This window comes from Xenopus laevis, chromosome 6S (genome assembly GCF_017654675.1).
Source record: "Xenopus laevis strain J_2021 chromosome 6S, Xenopus_laevis_v10.1, whole genome shotgun sequence".
Lineage (NCBI taxonomy): Eukaryota > Metazoa > Chordata > Amphibia > Anura > Pipidae > Xenopus > Xenopus laevis.
The window spans coordinates 113675141-113694225 of NC_054382.1; the positions used below are offsets into that span (position 1 = coordinate 113675141).

General features: G+C 39.9%; 1 protein-coding gene across 1 annotated transcript; it reads right to left on the reverse strand.

Moving 5' to 3' along the window:
• Positions 1–9147: 9147 nt before the first annotated feature.
• On the reverse strand, positions 9148–16600 carry gem.S (GTP binding protein overexpressed in skeletal muscle S homeolog). Its single transcript, XM_018223862.2, has 5 exons — positions 16480–16600; positions 14464–14828; positions 13332–13408; positions 12649–12853; positions 9148–10780 (listed from the first exon to the last, which is right to left on the reverse strand). Exons 2-5 carry the CDS (start codon positions 14816–14818, stop codon positions 10503–10505), a joined length of 915 nt encoding a protein of 304 aa, XP_018079351.1. The 5' UTR covers positions 14819–14828; positions 16480–16600; the 3' UTR covers positions 9148–10502.
• Positions 16601–19085: the final 2485 nt, after the last annotated feature.

Below are 19085 nucleotides of genomic sequence, written 5' to 3' on the forward strand. Positions count from 1 at the left end.
GGGGCAGGCAGAGAACAAACGTAGTCAGGCAGGCAAGGGTCAAACCAGGAAGTCAATCAGAGGGATAAGGCAAAATCGGCGTCGGATATCAGGCAAGGGGTCAGGATACAGAAAGTAGAATCGTCAAGAACAGGCAGGAGTCACAATAGGTAGTCAATAACAGGTTTTCAAAATCAGAATAGCAACAGCTAAGCACCAGGAACAAATCCTATCACGGGCAAGGACCAGTAATCAAAATAGGCTATTTATACTTTTAAATTTTGCTACAATTGCGTGCTGGCGTCATCATGACAGTGCACCTTTAAGAACCGCCTTAAGAGTCCAGCGCCGCCATGTAAGAGGAATCGGTGCGGTGTGCCGTGCATCCCCTTAAAAGAATAAATAAATATTAGTTCAAATTGCACCTTTAGGGAACATGGGCTGATGTGATTAAAAATATATCTATACAAAAATACAAAAAATAGTACAAATAAATAGAAATATATATATGTATACAAATATTTATATAAATATAGTAAATGTATGTGACATAAATCACTGTGTGAAAGGGAAACTACTGGACAGGATTAGGATTGTTCAATCCGTTGGGGAACCTATTGACCAAATTGAATATCCATTTGGTTTATAGATTAGTGTTCGGAAGGGGAAAAAATGTTACTTCCTTGTTACCTCCCCACCCCTAATTTGCATATGCAAATTAGGATTTCGATTCGGTTCGGCCGGACAGAAGAATTCGGCTGAATCCGAATCCTGCTGAAAAAGGCTGAATCCTGGCCGAATCCTGAACCGAATCCTGGATTCGGTGCATCCCTATAGCTTAATTTGTTGTAGTTTGATTTTTGATATTATTAATGTGTTCTCTTGCTTTTTCTTTCAGTGTTCTACTTGTTTGTCCAACATATTGGATACCACACTTTCGACAAGAGATCAGATAAACAACATGGTGGGTATTGCAATTAATGTATTGATACATTTTATATTTTTTTACCAGTTATATGAGAAGAAAAACTGACACCAGTATGTATATATTGACATCTAATGCATCTTTTAGCTCCAAAGGCCCCTTGTGTTCCAACCAGTTAGGTTTACTCGAATTATCAATTCTACTGGGAGACAAAGTATTTCTCAATGATGTAGCTCTTCTAGAAACAAAACGACAACCCCTCTGCAAGACCTCATCCAAAATGGGATCAGTTTTAAGAATAGCTAACTTCCTATTTATGACATTGACAATGTCCTTGTATTGGGGACTGTAGGTTAACAGGTAGTAATGTCTGGTTTGTCAGTTACTTCCTCTTATTTTATGTGTGGGTCATTGTCTGTCGGGCTTGTTGTATACTTATGAAAAATTTTTTTGCGTGAAGGCTTTAGTTAAAGATGTCATTTTATAGCCCCTAGAGATTAGCCTGTCTCTCAGATCACAAGATTTTTCCACAAAGTCATCCTGGCTGGAGCACAAGCGCCTAAGCCTCAAAAATTGCCCCACAGTTATATTTCGACTTTGATGGGGAGGATGTGAAGAAGAAGCTTGTAAGATTGTGTTTCTTATAACTCCACCAAGTAGTGTGAGTGGATTTGGTATCCCAGACGAGTATTCCACCAGCACAGGGGCCTAAGAGTGTAGACTTAGGGCACAGATTACTGCTGGAGATGTGTGAGTTCTCCAACAAAAGAAAAATAATTCTTCTGTAAATTTATTCTGCAAGTTAATTTGAAAAAAAAATCCGTAATGCTATTTTGTCTATTGTAAAATAAGGACCAGTTAATTATATAGTGGGCTGGTAATTTGTTTAACAAGCTTCTCATCCTCTCGCTGTTGATCAAAAAATCCAAAAGGAAGTTAAAAAATGAAAGAGGGTTGAGTTTCAACAACCATAGGAATTTCTGAATTGAACCAACAGGCAAAAAATATGTTCAGCACAAATAGGAGACATGGCCACTTTAAATCAGACCTTTGCTGAGGGTTACTACATTAGGATTGTTGTTTGTAGTTTAAACATATCTGAACCCCATTTTACCTGGTAAATGAATGTATTGCACACTTCCTCTTGAACTGTGGACTCTTTATCCTCTAGATTCCCTTTTGACTGTCTGTTAACCAATATCTGTAAAGAAAAGCAACTGTTATTGAAATTGTAAAGTCAATAGATGCACTGATTTTACAGTCTTTTGTGGCTTCTGTTAAGTTTGAACCAAGGCAAATGGGACAACATACCTATCATTGCAGTCAAGCAGCTTCACAACTACAATCAGGAGGCAAGCATCCCTCATAGCAGAGTGTAACTTCAGAGGAAGCAGACCCAAGGAGGTATAATTTTAATTAACACACAATTTCGAAAAATATTGGTAACACAGGTCAACCTCTAGATATTTGGTGGCCTGAAAAATTATTTGCTGTGGGGCCCAATAATATCTAGTTACACCACTGCCTGCTAGATTTCTCTTATAATCTCAACCACTGCTACAGGTGAAATGTATTGTGTTAGACAATATATACAGAATTAAAGAAAATAGCTCAGGTGCTCAAGCCCCGAGCACGTCACTTATAGTCACAGCCTCTTCCTAAATACATTAAGATTTTAAAGATAAGTTTGAAATCTCCAGTATACTCACCAGGAGTTGTTTCTGGGCCAGGAACTGCAGCTCTGAGCCTGTAACAAGGGGAGAATTCCAGTATCTTATTCTAATGAGTACGAGTACGCATTCACCAGACCACCATAGAAATATCATATCAAACCTGACTGACTACCCAACTTTTTTTCTTTAGGGTTAGTCTATACGAGGAGATTCAGGGAGATTTAGTCGCCTGGCGACTAATTGGCTCTCCGTCATTTCATAATGGCAGCCCTGAGCAGCAGTAGCACAGGATGCAGGTCAAAGTTTAGTAATCCCGAGCATCATGTTGTTTAGTGAGTGAAAGTTCCAACCGTAAGATGCATTACTGTAGGAGTAGGAGATTACTGGGGAAAGCAACCCAAGACATAAGTGTTTTGGAATAAAATAAGGGCCTCTGCAGATAAGGTGGCCTCTTGGCCAGTAACATTATGATTGATGGCAACAGGAAGGGTAGATAAAAAGATAGGAAGGCAGGAATATCTTTTCCAGAAAAAGTGGCAACCCTGAATGTGGATTTGAGTAAAATCTACTCCAATATAGGGATTTCAGTTCTTGTGGTAGAGGTTTGCCTTGAAAAGTGGTGAATTTTATCCACTGAGTGGTACATAGCAGCTGGAAATAGGATGTAAATCTGGGGGTGGAACTAGGGAACGGGACTGAACCAGGGCCAACCCTCTATGGGCCCCATCAGAAATACAGCAGCATGTTAAGGTTGGCAGGTTTGGGTACGACTACCTGTACATGGCCAGGGATAGGACTTTAGGTATGGAACTATCCAAAATCTGCTAATTTACTTACTAATTGGGATGAATGTAGTGTTGAACTGCTGTGGGTATGAACAATGTGGAGTTGGTTTAAAATACAGGAGACTGACTGGGTGAATTCATACATACATACGTCAAGGTGCACCTATACTTCAGAAATCTGTGCCATGAATTTAATGATCTATTGCCTTAAAGGGTCCATGTTGTCCCCTTAACAGTACATGAATTTCTTCTACCAGAGACCTCATAGAGGCACAGATATTTTTGCCTTCTTGCCACTTGCCAGGAACTGAAGCAGCCATACACACATATATTTATCACTCTTCTTCTTTCGTCTGGTTCATCTAGCATTGATGATACTCCCTAGCATTAATAAGACCTTAGATAGGATCCTTGTGTGTCATCCATCTCTAGGGTGAGGTAAGTTTCCCTGAAGTAAAGTAAGTCATGAATGTGACATGTTAATTGGGTATCAAGATGTTAGAGAGGAATTGATTCATGAGAAGTTTCCTGGCTTAAGAAGGGCAGTTAAACTGCTATAACCCAGGAGCTACAAACATCTTCTGTTCTCTCCAAGCACCATTATATCACGTATAACACAGAGAGTACTAACAAAATGAAATATCCAAATGATAAACCATGTATTGTTATGGGTAGGGCGAGGGAGCCAAAGTCCTGCTTCACTAACAAGGTCTATTTTCTGCTATAAATAAGGTGAATTTGCCTACAAAGCAACAGTTATTGTAAAATGAGCTCATAGTATTATAGAGTTTTATTCATTTTTATTATTTGTGTTTCCATTCTCTTTTTCCAGTTCACCTTTCTTAGTATATCCATCTTTAACTTTACATTAACTTGTAGTTTAACATGTTTCAAGCAACTTTGCTCTTATTTAGTTATTTTGTATGGTTTGTGATGGATTACTTTACCTATTTCCATCCTGCAAAAGCATCATATGTGAACAAAAAACTGTTGCATTTATTTGACCAGAGTTTTAAAGCCACATGACTTTCGACTGATTTTCCAACCTAGATGGGGAGCTCATGTGACAACATTTAAGGACTGGATCACTACTGTTATAGACATGTTGAACCTTTTACATTTGTGCAGTATGCTCAGTGTATACAAATATGCATTTCTAGACAGATTTGTTTTAGGGTTTTGTTTTCCTTTAAATACAAGTAAAGGATGAGGATATACTGTGGTTAGCTATTATTCTGAATCCCCCTATATAGAAATATTGTTTATTCTGTACGTGCAGTATTTGGGGAAGCAGTATATGCATCATGGCGGGGGTTGCAATATTCCGTGAAAGTTCATACAAATTTACTTAGAATGGACAAGATGTATCTCAACAGTAAATAGGTACTGAGCTCCTGAGTTAAGGGTAAGTGCACAATGGTCTTACTACTGTCACACTGTTTGCTGGGGGACTTGATTTTAAATGCATTACATACTTAGAGGCTAATGGATAATGTAGGACTCAGTTACAATGAGGGGCCTTGGCGTAGCACGTGAGCTTACATATTTTGGACAAAGTGTGGTACTAACACCTCATTTTTTGTAATAATTATTTTTAAAGGCAACTAAATTGCACTAGTGACCCATCAGTTCTCTTCTATTGTTTTGTAAATTGCAGTAGACTGTGCCAAGCTAATTGCTGATTGGTTGCTAATGACAACTGCATTTAAGCATGTTACAGGTTGTTTTATTTTTTTTGGAGAAAATGAAATGCTGAATTGCATAAAACAAAAAAAAAAAGCCTGCGTTTATCTTAGCATGGCCTGTAGGAAGAAAAGGATAAAGAAAGTCTTCAGTCTAGTGACAACTACCCTGAAGATAGAGAAATATTTATTTGTTTATTTACTAAGGTGAAGCCAGAGAGAAAGTCAAACATAGTCCCTTCCCGGACAGCAGGTTCAATAGCACAACCAACTGTTGGGATGGGTTTGACTCAACTGGAGGATTCAATTTAGGGAAAGTAGCCTAACTGATCTGCTTAACTGACCCATAGGGGGAAATCCATTAATTGTATGTATGCTGCAGTGTAAGCTGTGATACAAATGAAGGCGGCATCCCAGTAAGAAGGAATGGCATATTTATTTTGTAGGCAGCTAAGGCATTTAACCCCTTAAAGGACAAGGAAAGTTAAAATAAAGAAGTAGCTAGAAATGTTGTACATTTATTATATTTTGGGCTTCTGTACCAGCCCCAGGCAACCACAGGCCTTTAGCAGTAAAGATCTGTGTCTCCAAAGATCTCCCAGTAGCTCCCCATCTTCTTTTCTGCTGATTCACTGCACATACTCTGTGCTGCTGTCACTTACTGAGCTTAGGGACCCACTCACAATATACAGTACACATAGAATAGAATTGTCACAATATAAGGCTGATTAGTAATTAATACAGATAATTACTACATGGCAGCACAGAAACCAGTGCAATTAGCATCAGAATTTAATTATTACAGACCAACCTCATTTTCTGCTGGATAATTAGTGACGAGCCCTAAGCTTAGCTTCTCAACAGCTGCTCAGAGCCCACTGAGCATGTGAGTGTCACAGACACTTTCCAAGATGGTGACCCCCTGTGACAAGTTTGAAGTCCTGGATCATTGCTGCTATTGACAAGCTGAAACTTTAGGCTGGTGCAAAAGGTTTAGTACATAAAACATGGCATTTTTAGCCCTATTCATTTTTAGGGTTTAGTTCTCCTTTAAGGAAACAGTCACCAATATCCAATCATAATGGTACCATTGAGCTATTCAGGTAGGTGTTCGCTGAAACTCACAGAGGTGTGAAAGTGGCATCTGCTTCATAGTTTCAGATGTTCAATGGAACTACCATTAATCATTATGTTTTGTGCCAATAACCCCTGTCAATAACTCATTCTAAAACCACTTATCCAGGAGGAGTGGAGATGCAATGTAAATTCCACATACCAGACAAGCAGGTGGAGGATTAGCAGCTGCATTCTCTCTTGGCCCTGATCCCTAGAACAAACATCCATCATGGTAAAGCTCAGTCTCACCTATTCCCTAACTGTGCTTGGTACACTGATCAGCTCATAAGCTTTCCCATCTGAAATCTCACAGGATCTCATGATGACACCACTGGAGTCATCAGATAAGGATATTTTTCTAAAGACACTAGTCAGCAGCACCATCTGTCTATCCCCAGACAAACTCAAATATATACAATTCTTTAAACTTTAAACTTTAGGCAAACATGTTTGGGGACGTTTAGCCTCTCCAAGCCTTAATGAAAATCTGTCTATGCCCAAACAAAATCCAGAGGTTGTCCTGTTCTACCAATAGATATTGCACATGATTTGGGCCTTGTGGGCCCCCTATACCTCCTGGGTCCCCCTGCAACTGCAGGGTCTGCTTCCTTAGTAGTTATGCCCCTGGGTGCAATGATCCCTCTTTTACTTACTTTCCACTAGTTTTTATGCCTGTCCTGTAATTACTAAAACCCTCAAAACCTGCATTAGAGATTAGGAACTGGTTTCTAACTGTAGGTATAAGAACCTGTGGCCGACTGCAACCCTTGTAGTGCTTTAACTAGGGCATATAGCAGCTCCGCATCATTGGTATAGTTGCTGTTATGTAGGATACTGGAGCAGATCTGGCAACACAACCCATTACAGATGAACATCCACTTGGGGTAGTTACAGGGCTTAGCACTGAATAAGCAGTAGAAGTGCTCTCCAGGGGAAATGAAAAGCAAATGGGACATAACAGAGAAAGCAAAGTAGAGACAAGGGGAGAATGAGCCAAGGTTGAGACTTTAGATCATGAACAGAGAACAAGGGAAGCCTAAGCAGATATTGATTGTGAATCATAACAAAGAAATGGGCCAACAATCGGCAACAAAGGAAATTCAGATGAAAGTCAGCAAAATGGTTTTCGACTACAATTCTGCCCCGGCCCCCATTTGTTTTTTTACTTCTCATGCTTTCCATACACTCCTACAATATATTATCAAAGGGGATATTTCACTTCAAGGCAACGCATTTTATGCTGCAGTTTAATTTCACCAGAGTGTGGTCATAAGGCCCTTGGGACAACATTGCTATTTATAAAGCTGAAAAATATTTGCTGTACAGATATTTCATTGTACATTCCCTTAATTTTTCAGGGACGGCAAAATCCATTTATAAATATAGGATTCTGTCCCATGGGAATGAATGTGCTTGCGTGCGTCCACTAGAGACATTTATATTCTGAGAGAGGTCATGCCTAAATGTCCCCCCGCACTAAATCATGTGATGATGAGTGGATGAAGGTTAATAATAAGAAAATAGGTGAGTCAGGGTCTTATACCTCTTCCTCTTTAAAATGTGAGGTGAGGGGAGTATTTAAGAAGCTTTTGGTTCCCAAGGGTCATCTTACACCTAGACTGTACAGGCAGGTGCAGGTGTTCAACTAGAGTGGTCCATCAGGCTCATCTTTAACCTACCTGCAATGGAGGCCTCTAGGGCCACATAGCCACATATAGTGGCAGGGTTTAGAGGTGGGGAGACATTACCCAAGCTCTTCCCGACATGGGACCCATAGGTCAGTTTGATTGTGTGGGCAAGTGACAGCCAAAGGGATGTCAGTTCCCTGTTTATAATTAGGAAAATTAAAGCTTTTTTTAGGTAAGATAGCTTAATGTAAAGGTTCCCTGTTGCCCTCTCTGGGCTGGGGTTTGTTTTGTTGTTTTCATTTTTGTTTTCCTTGTTGTCACTTGTGTGGCCTTGAGGGCCAGGGCATGTGTGTTATACTGTAAGTTAGACGGAGGAGTCCAGTAGAAGAACATAGAGAATTGATTAACCATGGCAGCTGTCAGAGCTGGTAGATGAGCCCTTGTCAGTGTTGTGCCCAAATGGGAGAGTCTTAGAATAATGGATTAACTCCTAAGGTGGGTGACCATTTGTGTGAATGGAGTTCTGAAAAACTATTCCTTTAATTGATAATGGACCCAGATAAATATCTGCTCCAGCAGGCAGATGACACACATTTTATCGGGTATTTAGTTTAGTTTATGGTGAGCATGCATGGGTGATGGTAGGGTCTTGCATAAATAACTCACATCCTGAAGATAAAACTTGATTCATCTTTATTTTTCTTTGTATAATGTACCAGGTAAAAAAAAACACATAGAAATGAATAAGAAACATCACAGGAAACTAGATAATAAATAGATAGTCGCCATATCGGTATTGGGCATCATTTTTAGAGTCCCCAGTCAGCACCAACCACTTAATCCTATCCCTTCTATTAACCCATACCTGTAATCCCTGCATGGTGGATTGTGTTAGCCCCTAAGTAACTTAGCATTTATTTTTTTCTGTAGTGAAAGAGCTAGTTAAAGGGCATGTAAAGGCAAAAAAATAAAATCACATTTTTAGTTTCTTTAATGAAAAAGAAACCTATCTTCAATATACTTAAATTAAAAAATATGTACCATTTTTATAAGAAACCTGACTGTATGCAGTGAAATTATCCCTTCATTTACTGCTGTGGATAGGAATTGTCAGATGGTCCCTAACTGCTGAGCAGGGAAACAATCATACTTATGAACAGCAGGGGGAGCCCCCGCCTTACTTCCCATCCATGCAGAACTCAAGCAGCTTTGTTTATGACGATCCCTAAGCAGCCCAGACCACACTGAGCATGTGCACAGTCTTAGTCTTGCAAAGATGTTTAACAAAGTTACAAGATGGTGACCCCCTGTAGCCAACTTTGAAAGCATAAATTATTTGTTTGATTAGGCTTGTGGTGAAATAAGTTCATGTTTATATTTAGTATACAAAATACAGCATTTCTAGCCTTATTCTATTTTAGACTTTACATGCCCTTGAATTTATGCAATTTATGTCCTCGTCCTCATGTACTAGAATCAAATTTTTGATTTTGCATTTCAAGTGACCTGTCCCATAATATACTGTAACATATACCCGTACCATCACCTACTTGCACAGAAGCCTAAAGCTTTCCCACTGTATCCATATGCAACATGGAGCCTTGCTGGGTAACAAGCAGAATCCAAGGATAAAAATTGCTGCTTGAGCAGAAATTGTCCCTATTGGTTTTCTGCCAAGGCTTTCTGAACAGAATCAAGAATGCACAGTATGACACCCTAATATAGGAGGTTTACCAAAAGGCACATCATTATTTTTATCCATGATTGTTTGTAAAAGATTGGTCCAGATGTTTGGATGTGTTGACACTACTGGGCATCAGGTCTAAGAGCCAAATAATTCAATCAAAAGTCTGCCCCTGTTTATCTCATCACATCCATGGAAGATTTATGGACACAGAACAATATAAAAAAGGCAGTTGTAATATTACCAAAGCATCAAATAAGTGCACTTTCTTTGTTTTAAGATAAAAAAACAATATTATGAGTTTGACAAAAATAATCAAGTATAAAAAGTATTGGAGTGGGGGGGGGGTCAAAAAATATTTTTAAATAAAAATATTGTCTTCTGTGTAGCGAAAAGAACAATGGGAAACTGGATGTGTATGGTGAGTATTATGCCTATAAATTAGGATTAGAATAAAATACTGTTAGATAAGGCACAGGCAGCTTGAAGTCCTCCTGCTGGTGATGATGTTTCATAGCAGCTTCCCATTGGCCTTCTCTGTGTTAGCTGAATGACAAATTAGCTTGCATAGTTTCTCCCCTAAGGAACTGGAGTTGCATGTACAAATCTTTTTAAATGCTATACAAAAGGCAATATAAATATGACATAAGGAAATAACTGCAGCACAATTATAGGATGGTGTCTCCCACTGATGAGAATACAGAATGACAGCCGATGAGGTTCTTCAGTGCAATTTAGTTCCTTTCTCCCTCTCCGTTCCCAGATGATCAAAATGATGCAAAAAAAAATGCAAAATCCCAAATGTAAGCAATTGTTTCATATTTCTCTGAACAATCAGCCCAATGGCAAGTCCGAATATCATGGCTGAAGGTGACACAAGGCGGCTGTTGTAGCATCCATGGCTGAGGAAAGCACAAGTAAATTGTGGTCATGTCCAATCTAATATAGATTGATTATTGGTTGGCAAAATTGCTAAATGATTTCCTATCAGTTTAACGTATTTTGCTCTTGTTGGGAAGTCCGCATACATTTATAGTACCGAGAGGTCATGGCAAGATTTAGATTTCAGCTTAAAAGCCATGTTTTTGTTTTTCTTGGCTACAATTTTCCCCCAGAATCTCCTGGCTTTCTTGGGGATACTTTCTCTCCTCTTCTGGTAGGCCAGTCGTTTATCATTTTTCTCCTTGCTGTCTCGCCGTAAACGCACCTGCCGCACAATTCCTTCAAAGAGTTCCTTCACGTTGTGTTGGACGGCTGCTGACGTCTCAATGAATTTGCAGTCAAACACCACAGCACATGCTCTGCCCTCTGAAACCAGAAAGAGAGGAGATTATGGTCACACACGAGTTCCTGGATTCACAATTAAAGCTCTCTTTGCTTTGGTTCCTCAAGCCAATTGCCTGAGAAGCAGGTGGTTAATCAAATGACCCTTTCCAGTTAAACTTACTGTATAATGGTCTTCAGTTATCTGTAAACCCATTGGCATAACATGACTAAAAAGGCCTCCCTCACCCCATGGCTAGACAAGCAAGAATGAGGGTGCAAGGTGGAACCTAAGCTCCCCTCTCATGCAGGGTCTGCTGTATAGTAGTGACACCCCTGTGTAAATCCTAAAACACAGGCAACAACTGGGTGAAGGTAGATGCTTGTTAATATATAAAAACTCATCATCTCCTTAAATTTAGGCTAAATGTTAAGATAGATTTTGTTGTACGTGCAGGGCCGCCAAAAGAAATTGCAGGGCCCCATACGAAAAAAATTCCTGGGCCCCCTGGGCTGCACCCACCACAAGCCCCACCTACAGGTTGATTGGGCAGGTTTGAAAATGGCCAAGTCAGCTGAGGAACTGAAGAGGAGCTGTACATTCCCTTCCTGCAGTTGCAATTATTCTGTTGGCTTGAATGATCTGATCATTATTAAAGTGGCCATATTATGGTAATTGTTTGTTTGTCCCACAGGCCAAATAGTCAGATGGCTTACAGGATTGTTGTGTGTATGCATGCCATATGCACCCTAATTCCAAAAAGAGAAGGAGGAAGGAGCTTTGTCACATTTTTGGACTTGCAAAATACCACAGATTCACTGCAGTGCCTCAAAACAATAAAATGATTGCTGTGCATATAGCAACCAAGATAAATTACCCATAGATCATAGCATTTGATTGCGCCTTCATCGCTCCCGTAGTATACAAGAGGTCCTCTGCACTCAACCCATTATCAATATATTTAAGACATTGAGACATTTTGTGCATACAGCTACTAAAAAAATGCCTTACCCTTTAAACAAAACAGGGATTGTTTGCCCATAAATTGCAATATATTTAAAGGGATACTGTCATGGGGGAAAAAAACAGTTAATAGTGCTGCTCCAGCAGAATTCTGCACTGAAATCCATTTCTCAAAAGAGCAAACAGATTTTTTTTATATTCAATTCTGAAATCTGACATGTGGCTAGACATATTGTCAATTTCCCAGCTGCCCCTGGTCATGTGACTTGTGCTCTGATAAACTTCCATCACTCTTTACTGCTGTAACCAGACATCAGCTCCCTAACACAAGATAACAGCTGCCTGGTAGATCTAAGAACAACACTCAATAGTAAAAACCCATGTCCCACTGAGACACATTCAGTTACATTGAGAAGGAAAAACAGCAGCCTGCCAGAAAGCATTTCTCTCCTAAAGTGCAGGCACAAGTCACATGACCAGGGGCAGCTGGGAAACTAATAATATGTCTAGCCCCATTCAGATTTCAAAATTAAATATAAAAAAATCTATTTGCTCTTTTGAGAAATGGATTTCAGTGCAGAATTCTGCTGGAGCAGCACTATTAACTGATGCGTTTTGAAAAAAAACATGTTTTCCGATGACTGGATCTCTTTTAAGCTGGCCAACTACGTCACAGTCATCCCATATCTGGCCAGTCCTATGCTCAATTTTCATCTGATTCATTAAGAATTCTATTGCTTCATTATACATTTTACAAAGGGACTAGGTTTTACCTGCAGACATGGGATGACTTTGACGTAGTTGACCATTTGTCAGCATGTAAAAACGTTCTTTTCATTTTTGGACAATAATGAAAACTAATTACATTCATTTTATAATTGTATGAGATTAGTAGCTAATTCCAGTGGGTTAGGTGGGTAGGGTGCATTTAAATGTCCATTGCTCCTACCTGATACTGAGACCTCTCTGCAGCGGACAAGGTCACTTTTATTGCCCACAAGTATAATGGGGATGTCTTCTGTCTGCCGCGCCCGACGGAGCTGTATGCGCAGTTCTGAGGCTTTTTCAAAGCTTGCTCTGTCAGTGATGGAGTAGACAACTATGTAGGCATCCCCAACCTGCATACACTGCTCACGGATCCAGTTGTCTTGAGCCTGACAATAAAAAAAAACACAAATTATGGTTGAGATTTAGCAAAATATGTAATTTATTTTCTTACTAAATTGCCTTTGTAACAATAAGATAATATTACGTTAATATTTATAAATTTTATGAAGACCACCAGCAGAGAAAGAGAGCACTACTAAGAGAACTTGCTTGATAATATTTTGTTAGTGGTTACTGGGTCAAACAAGCTATACCTCTTACTCTAACATAAAGATAGAGTAACGTACCCCCTAGTGTAAAATATAAGGATATCAGAAGTCTCCAAAGACCCATGACCATATAAAGGCTGAAGGCTGAGTGCTGTTATAATGGATTCAGTGTTATGGATTATGGACTTGATGCAGGAGAGAAGTACAGCTCCATCTAAAGATTCTTATTCTGCCTATACTGTATACACTGTAGAGACAAACAGCCCACATGACAGGGAAGAGAGTCAATACATACTGTGGAACAGGGGATACATACTTTATTTTCCCACATATCGATTAGAATCAGAGTTGCGCTTTCTCCATCGACCATCAAGGTTCTTTCATAGGTGTTTTCTGTAAGAGAATTGTAATTTAGATATTTTAGCATTTATGGCCCTTTCATTTATACATTGCAAATAACATTAAGAATCTGCTATTTCTCAGTACTTTATATTAGGACTGATCTTCATGGATGTGGCCCTGTAAAAGTATAGAGCCCCCTACCTTGCAGTCCACTTTCCAAATGGCTCAATGCTACCACCATATATTATATTTATATAATATATAGCCTAATGTCTCTCCAGCTACTTAAAACTCCCATCTAACAAACCATGATTTGCCAGTATGCAACTCTGCTAAATATTGTTCCATGTAAAGTTTCTGTTGAACTCAATAAAGGGACTTTATTGCAGGGCTGCCTTCCATGGATAAACTCCAGATTGAACAGTAATGGAAAAAGTGACTTCACCTCTGAGAGAAAACACAGTTAATTTCCCCTCTGTCAGAGGAATCTCATGCCTCGCTCCCAGCTCCATATCTCTGCCTGCTTAATTCTGTCTGTAAACCTTCCTCATGCACAACGACCATACATAGAGCTTTATATCCCTTTGCTAAATATGACAAAGTGAATAAGAAAGATTGTACTTCTCTATCGTTGCATACATAGAACTTTCCTTCCAGCTACCAGAGCTGGACGTTCCCAATCAGGGGCTATTTGAAAGGGGCCTAAAGTAATGTGAGTGTTTCCCAGCCAGCAGGCAATTATTATATCCAATGTTGGTGTCAAGCTGTGAATTAAACAAAGTTTATTAAATTTGGAAAACTGCACTGGGCAGCTGGAGACCAACTTCTTCTGACCATATGAGCAAAATTGTGACCCTTAATTACAACTGCACAGGGCCTATAGCTAAAAACATTTTTCAGGGCCATGAATTGCCCAATCTTGGCGGTTGAAGTACAACTCCTGGTAACACCAGTCTTTTAGCTGGATGGGAATTCTATGCCATTTGGAGGTCTGATATGTGGTGGTATCATATAGGGAGGGCTGAGTTAAACAACCACAGATTTAGAGAAACAAAAAACAAGCTGGCTGTTGGCTGGTATATTGAACAGGCTAATCATGAACTTACCTCCTAACATATCACAATCACCATCCACAGAATCGGGCACCCCTGCAAATATATTAGCCAGAGTAGACTTCCCAACTCCTTGCTCCCCAATTAGCACAACCCGGAAGTAAGTGTTCCCAGACTCAGAAGAGATGACAGAGTCAGAAGAGTCTGATGACCAGCTTCTTCGGTAGTACTCTGCTGGATTATTGATGGTGGGGTTATTGATGGCCGGGTTATTGATGGTGTATTTGCGGGTGAGGTGGGCGTGCTGCTTCTTCTGAGCCTGGATGTTCTTTGCATCTGCCGGGATGCTCCATCGCTGTTGTGCATTGACTGTGGTGGTGCTGCGACGCATGGTCACATTCAAAGTCATCCTTCTCTGGCTGTGGGCAAAAAAATTAACAGACGTTCTAAACTTGCAGCATTTACTGGTCACCTGCTTGATATCAAACATTTGGTTGCAGAAAATTATAGAAATTGCTGCAAACACAGTAAAATTCAGAGGCATGTTGCAGACCACAGTGGATTCTGTGCAACCGCAGAGCCGCTTCCAATTCATAATCGCAGACACTGAAAATCTACCGATGCACCCAGAGATGTTTTAACTGGGTCAATAAGTTAGAATTGCCCTACATAAAAGCTGCTGCATATAGGCCAAATGGTGAAAGTATTAATTGTGGGATTCTCAACCATCATTCATTGGTGAGCTACAACTACCAGAAACTCCCTTTAGCTTGTGGGTGCTGGAATTGTAGGTCAACAACAGTGAAAGGTGGAGAGTCTTCACTCATTTTGTGCAGCCACCAATGAAGGTGGTCCTGTTTGTGTTGAATGGTTGGCTGTCTGCACAAGAACACAAGTCATGAGACTTTCCCCAGTAGCATCAGTTGTTTGTTTTTTTTTGTTTTGTTTTTAATTATAAGAATTGTATGATTTCCAAATATTCTGGTTGCAATTATTTAGTATTTGAGAAGAATGTGCGTGGTTACATTTTGGAATCCATGGCAAGAATGGAAAAGCCAGAATACAAACCTAAGTGAAGGGGTTCTTATCTTATCCAAAAATGAATCCCCAAGCTATGGAGAATGGGACTCCAACTGTGCCGCAAAACTGCCTCTCAGCATTAATCCAGGTCCCCAAAAAGGTTAAGAATCCCAGCCTTGTCAGTACCCAAGTTCACCACTAGAGGCTGCACATGTGTCCAATAAAAGGTCCATAAATTCACAGTGTTTAAATCAACAAATCCACTCAGTCAGGCAGGTTAAGGCTTCCATTGTCTAAACATGGCTAGCTGCAGCATCTGGGATCTGTGCTTTTCTCCCTGGGTGCACAACACATTGCTGCACTCAACTACCATGTTTAGTAACTAACTTAGATCCAGCAGCACCCTTGGAAACTCGTACAGATTGTATGCAATTACAATACAGAATAATACAAATTTGCAGTTATTTGGATAGCAGCTCTGTCCTGCAACGACTTACCCCAATTTTCATCTAAAATTATGGGGAAAGGGCCACGTTTGAGCCACGTTTGAGCCAAAACAATGCAAAGATAATCCTTTAAACTAATAAGGGGGACCCCGTTATACTCAAATATGCACTGTGCCTTTACTGTCCCTATAATTGTTTTAATAATCACTTTGCTAATACACGTTATATGAAATGTAGACCAATGAAACATTATGCCAACTGTATAAAACATATTCCTTTCCCTGCAAATGAAACTTTAAAGTGATATAAATCATTTCTCCCACTGGCAACCCCCAGTTCTGAGCATTTTTATTTCTTAAAATATATATCTTATAAATAAGACCCCTGTATTAATGATGCTAATGAGCTATGTGGCAGTCGCTGGCAATATAAATAAATGATGCTGCTGCTCTGTGTGTAAATATTAAGTATGTTCAGCACTCATATAGCTGTCATGTTCATTTATATGTCACAATTGGAATGACTTTGTTCATAGCAGAAATGTGGTCACTCTGCTCCATATGATTTAATTTATAAATTAGTATTTTGGAAGGCACTCACTTACCTTTAATAATTGTCTTCTGAAACCCCCCAAAGTGTGGAATCCTGAGTGCAGAGTACAAGGATGTCTCAGGGATAAAGTTGGATAAAGTGCTGCCTCTCCGTTACCCTGACTTTCTCTAACTCTTTCTCAGCTCCTCTGGTTTATATTAAGCTCAGTGGCTGGGAGACAGGGCTTTTCCGTGATGTCATGTGCATTTGCAGAGCTCACGCCAGCCCACTGCAGCAGGAGAGCGGAACCTCGTGTGCACTCACCCATGCAGCAACAATTAGAAATCGCTTAGCCACTAGATTATTTTTCCACTTCATTTATACAGCCCCAATTTTTATAACAGAGCGATGTAAAACAATGAACATAAGGCAGCGAGGCTACATGGAAATTGTTGGAGTGAATAAAGCAGGGGTCCCCAACCTTTTTTACTTGTGAGCCACATTAAAATGTAAAAAGAGTTGGGGAGCAACACAAGCATGAAAAAGTCCCTTGGGGTGACAAACAAGGGCTATGATTGGCTATTTGGTCGCCCCTATGTGGACTGGCAGCCTTCAAAAGACTCTACTTGGCACTAGACTTGGTTTTTAATCCATTAAAACTTGTCTCCAAGCCGGGAATTCAAAAATAAGCTCCTGCTTTGAGGACCCTGAGAGCAACATCCAAGGGGTTGGAGAGCAACATGTTGCTCACGAGCTACTGGTTGGGGATCACTGGAATAAAGGAACAAATAGAATGAGGCAATAACATTAGCTGTGTTTGGGGGTACAATGAAGTGGGGTACATATATATATATATATATATATATATATATATATATATATATATATATATATATATATATATATATATATATCCTGTATGTATATATGAATACACAGGGCTCCATACATAGTGGTATGTCGCTGCTTGTGTTTTCTCAAGCAAAAAATCCAATGGCACACAGGACTAATGCAACACCTTAAGGGGCCGATTCATCAAGCTCGAGTGAAGGATTCGAAGTAAAAAAACTTTGAATTTCGAAGTGTTTTTTGGGCTACTTCGACCATCGAATGGGCTACGAATGGGTTCGAACTAAAAATCGTTCGACTATTCGACCATTCGATAGTCGAAGTACTGCCTCTTTAAAAAAAACTTCGACCCCCTACTTCGGCAGCTAAAAGCTTGCCTAAGTTTTTTTGATCGAAGGATATTCCTTCGATCGTTGGATTTAAATCCTTCGAATTGTTCGATTCGAAGGATTTAATCGTTCGATCGAAGGAATAATCCTTCGATCGTAGCATTTGCGCTAAATCCTTCGACTTCGATATTCGAAGTCGAAGGATTTTAGTTCCTAGTCGAATATCGAGGGTTAATTAACCCTCGATATTCGACCCTTGATGAATCGGCCCCTAAGTGTTTATTGCGGAGTGCGGTGCAACGTTTCGGGGTGGACCCCTTTGTCAAGCTTGACAAAGGCGTCTGCCCCAAAACGTTGCCCCACACGCCGCAATAAACACTTAAAGGAGAACTAAACCATAAAAATGCCGTATTTTACATGCTGAACTTGTTGCACCAGCCTAAAGTTTCAGCTTCTCAATAGCAACAATGATCCAGGACTTCAAACTTGTCACAGGGGGTCACCATCTTGGAAAGTGTCTGTGACACTCACATGCTCAGTGGGCTCTGAGCAGCTGTTGAGAAGCTAAGCTTAGGGCTCGTCACTAATTATCCAGCAGAAAATGAGGTTTGTCTGTAATATAAGCTGATGCTACAGGGCTGATTATTAAATTCTGATGCTAATTGCACTGTTTTTTGTGCTGTCATGTAGTAATTATCTGTATTAATTACTAATCAGTCTTATATTGTGACTTTTCTATTCTGTATAAACTGTATATTGTGAGTGGGTCCCTAAACTCAGTAAGTGACAGCAGCACAGAGCATGTGCAGTGAATCAGCAGAAAAGAAGATGGGGAGCTACTGGGGCATCTTTGGAGACACAGATCTTTACTGCTAAAGGGCTGTGGTTGCCTTGGGCTGGTACAGAAGCTCAAAACTTAATGTACAACATTTCTAGTCTACTTCATTAGTTAGGTTTTACTTCTCCTTTAAGGTGTTGCATAAGTCCTGTGTGCCATTGGATTTTTCTGCTTGAGGTACTACTGGGATGTGGCCGGAACTCCCCCTGTGTGCACCAAGCATCTCTGTTTAGCCTTGTGAGCAGGGTGTGCGAGGATCAAAACCATTTGTATCTAGCTGCTTGTGTTTTGCCAGCAAAATAAATTGTGGTTGCATTGGGTTTTTTTATCGCATTTTCTTTGACACGATTGTCTTTTTTTTAAATACCAAGCCTGCTGCCTAAAAGACGAAATATATATAAGCATTATTATCACCTGTACTATTATGGCATTTGTAATGGTATATTTTTTAGGCAACTCTCTCTCCCATTCTCATTGTCAAAGCACTTACTGCCCTGCCATTAAATTTTGCTGGGGCCCCAAAAATTGTCCCTGAATGTGGTACCTAACTACCAGCAGTGTCAGACTGGGACACCAGGGGCCCACCCAAAAACCTTAGACCAGGGGCACACTCTCAGTACTATTATTTTTCCTCTCTTCACTCAACCTCTATTCTCCTACATA

Excerpts from the sequence above, each read along its gene's own strand:
- gem.S (XM_018223862.2), bottom strand. The coding sequence starts at position 14,818 with ATGACTTTGAATGTGACCATGCGTCGCAGCACCACCACAGTCAATGCA. Across the intron at positions 12,854-13,331 it reads TCGATATGTGGGAAAATAAA|GCTCAAGACAACTGGATCCG; the intron begins GTATGTATCCCC and ends TTTTATTGTCAG. Across the intron at positions 10,781-12,648 it reads CAGAGAGGTCTCAGTATCAG|AGGGCAGAGCATGTGCTGTG; the intron begins GTAGGAGCAATG and ends TTCTGGTTTCAG.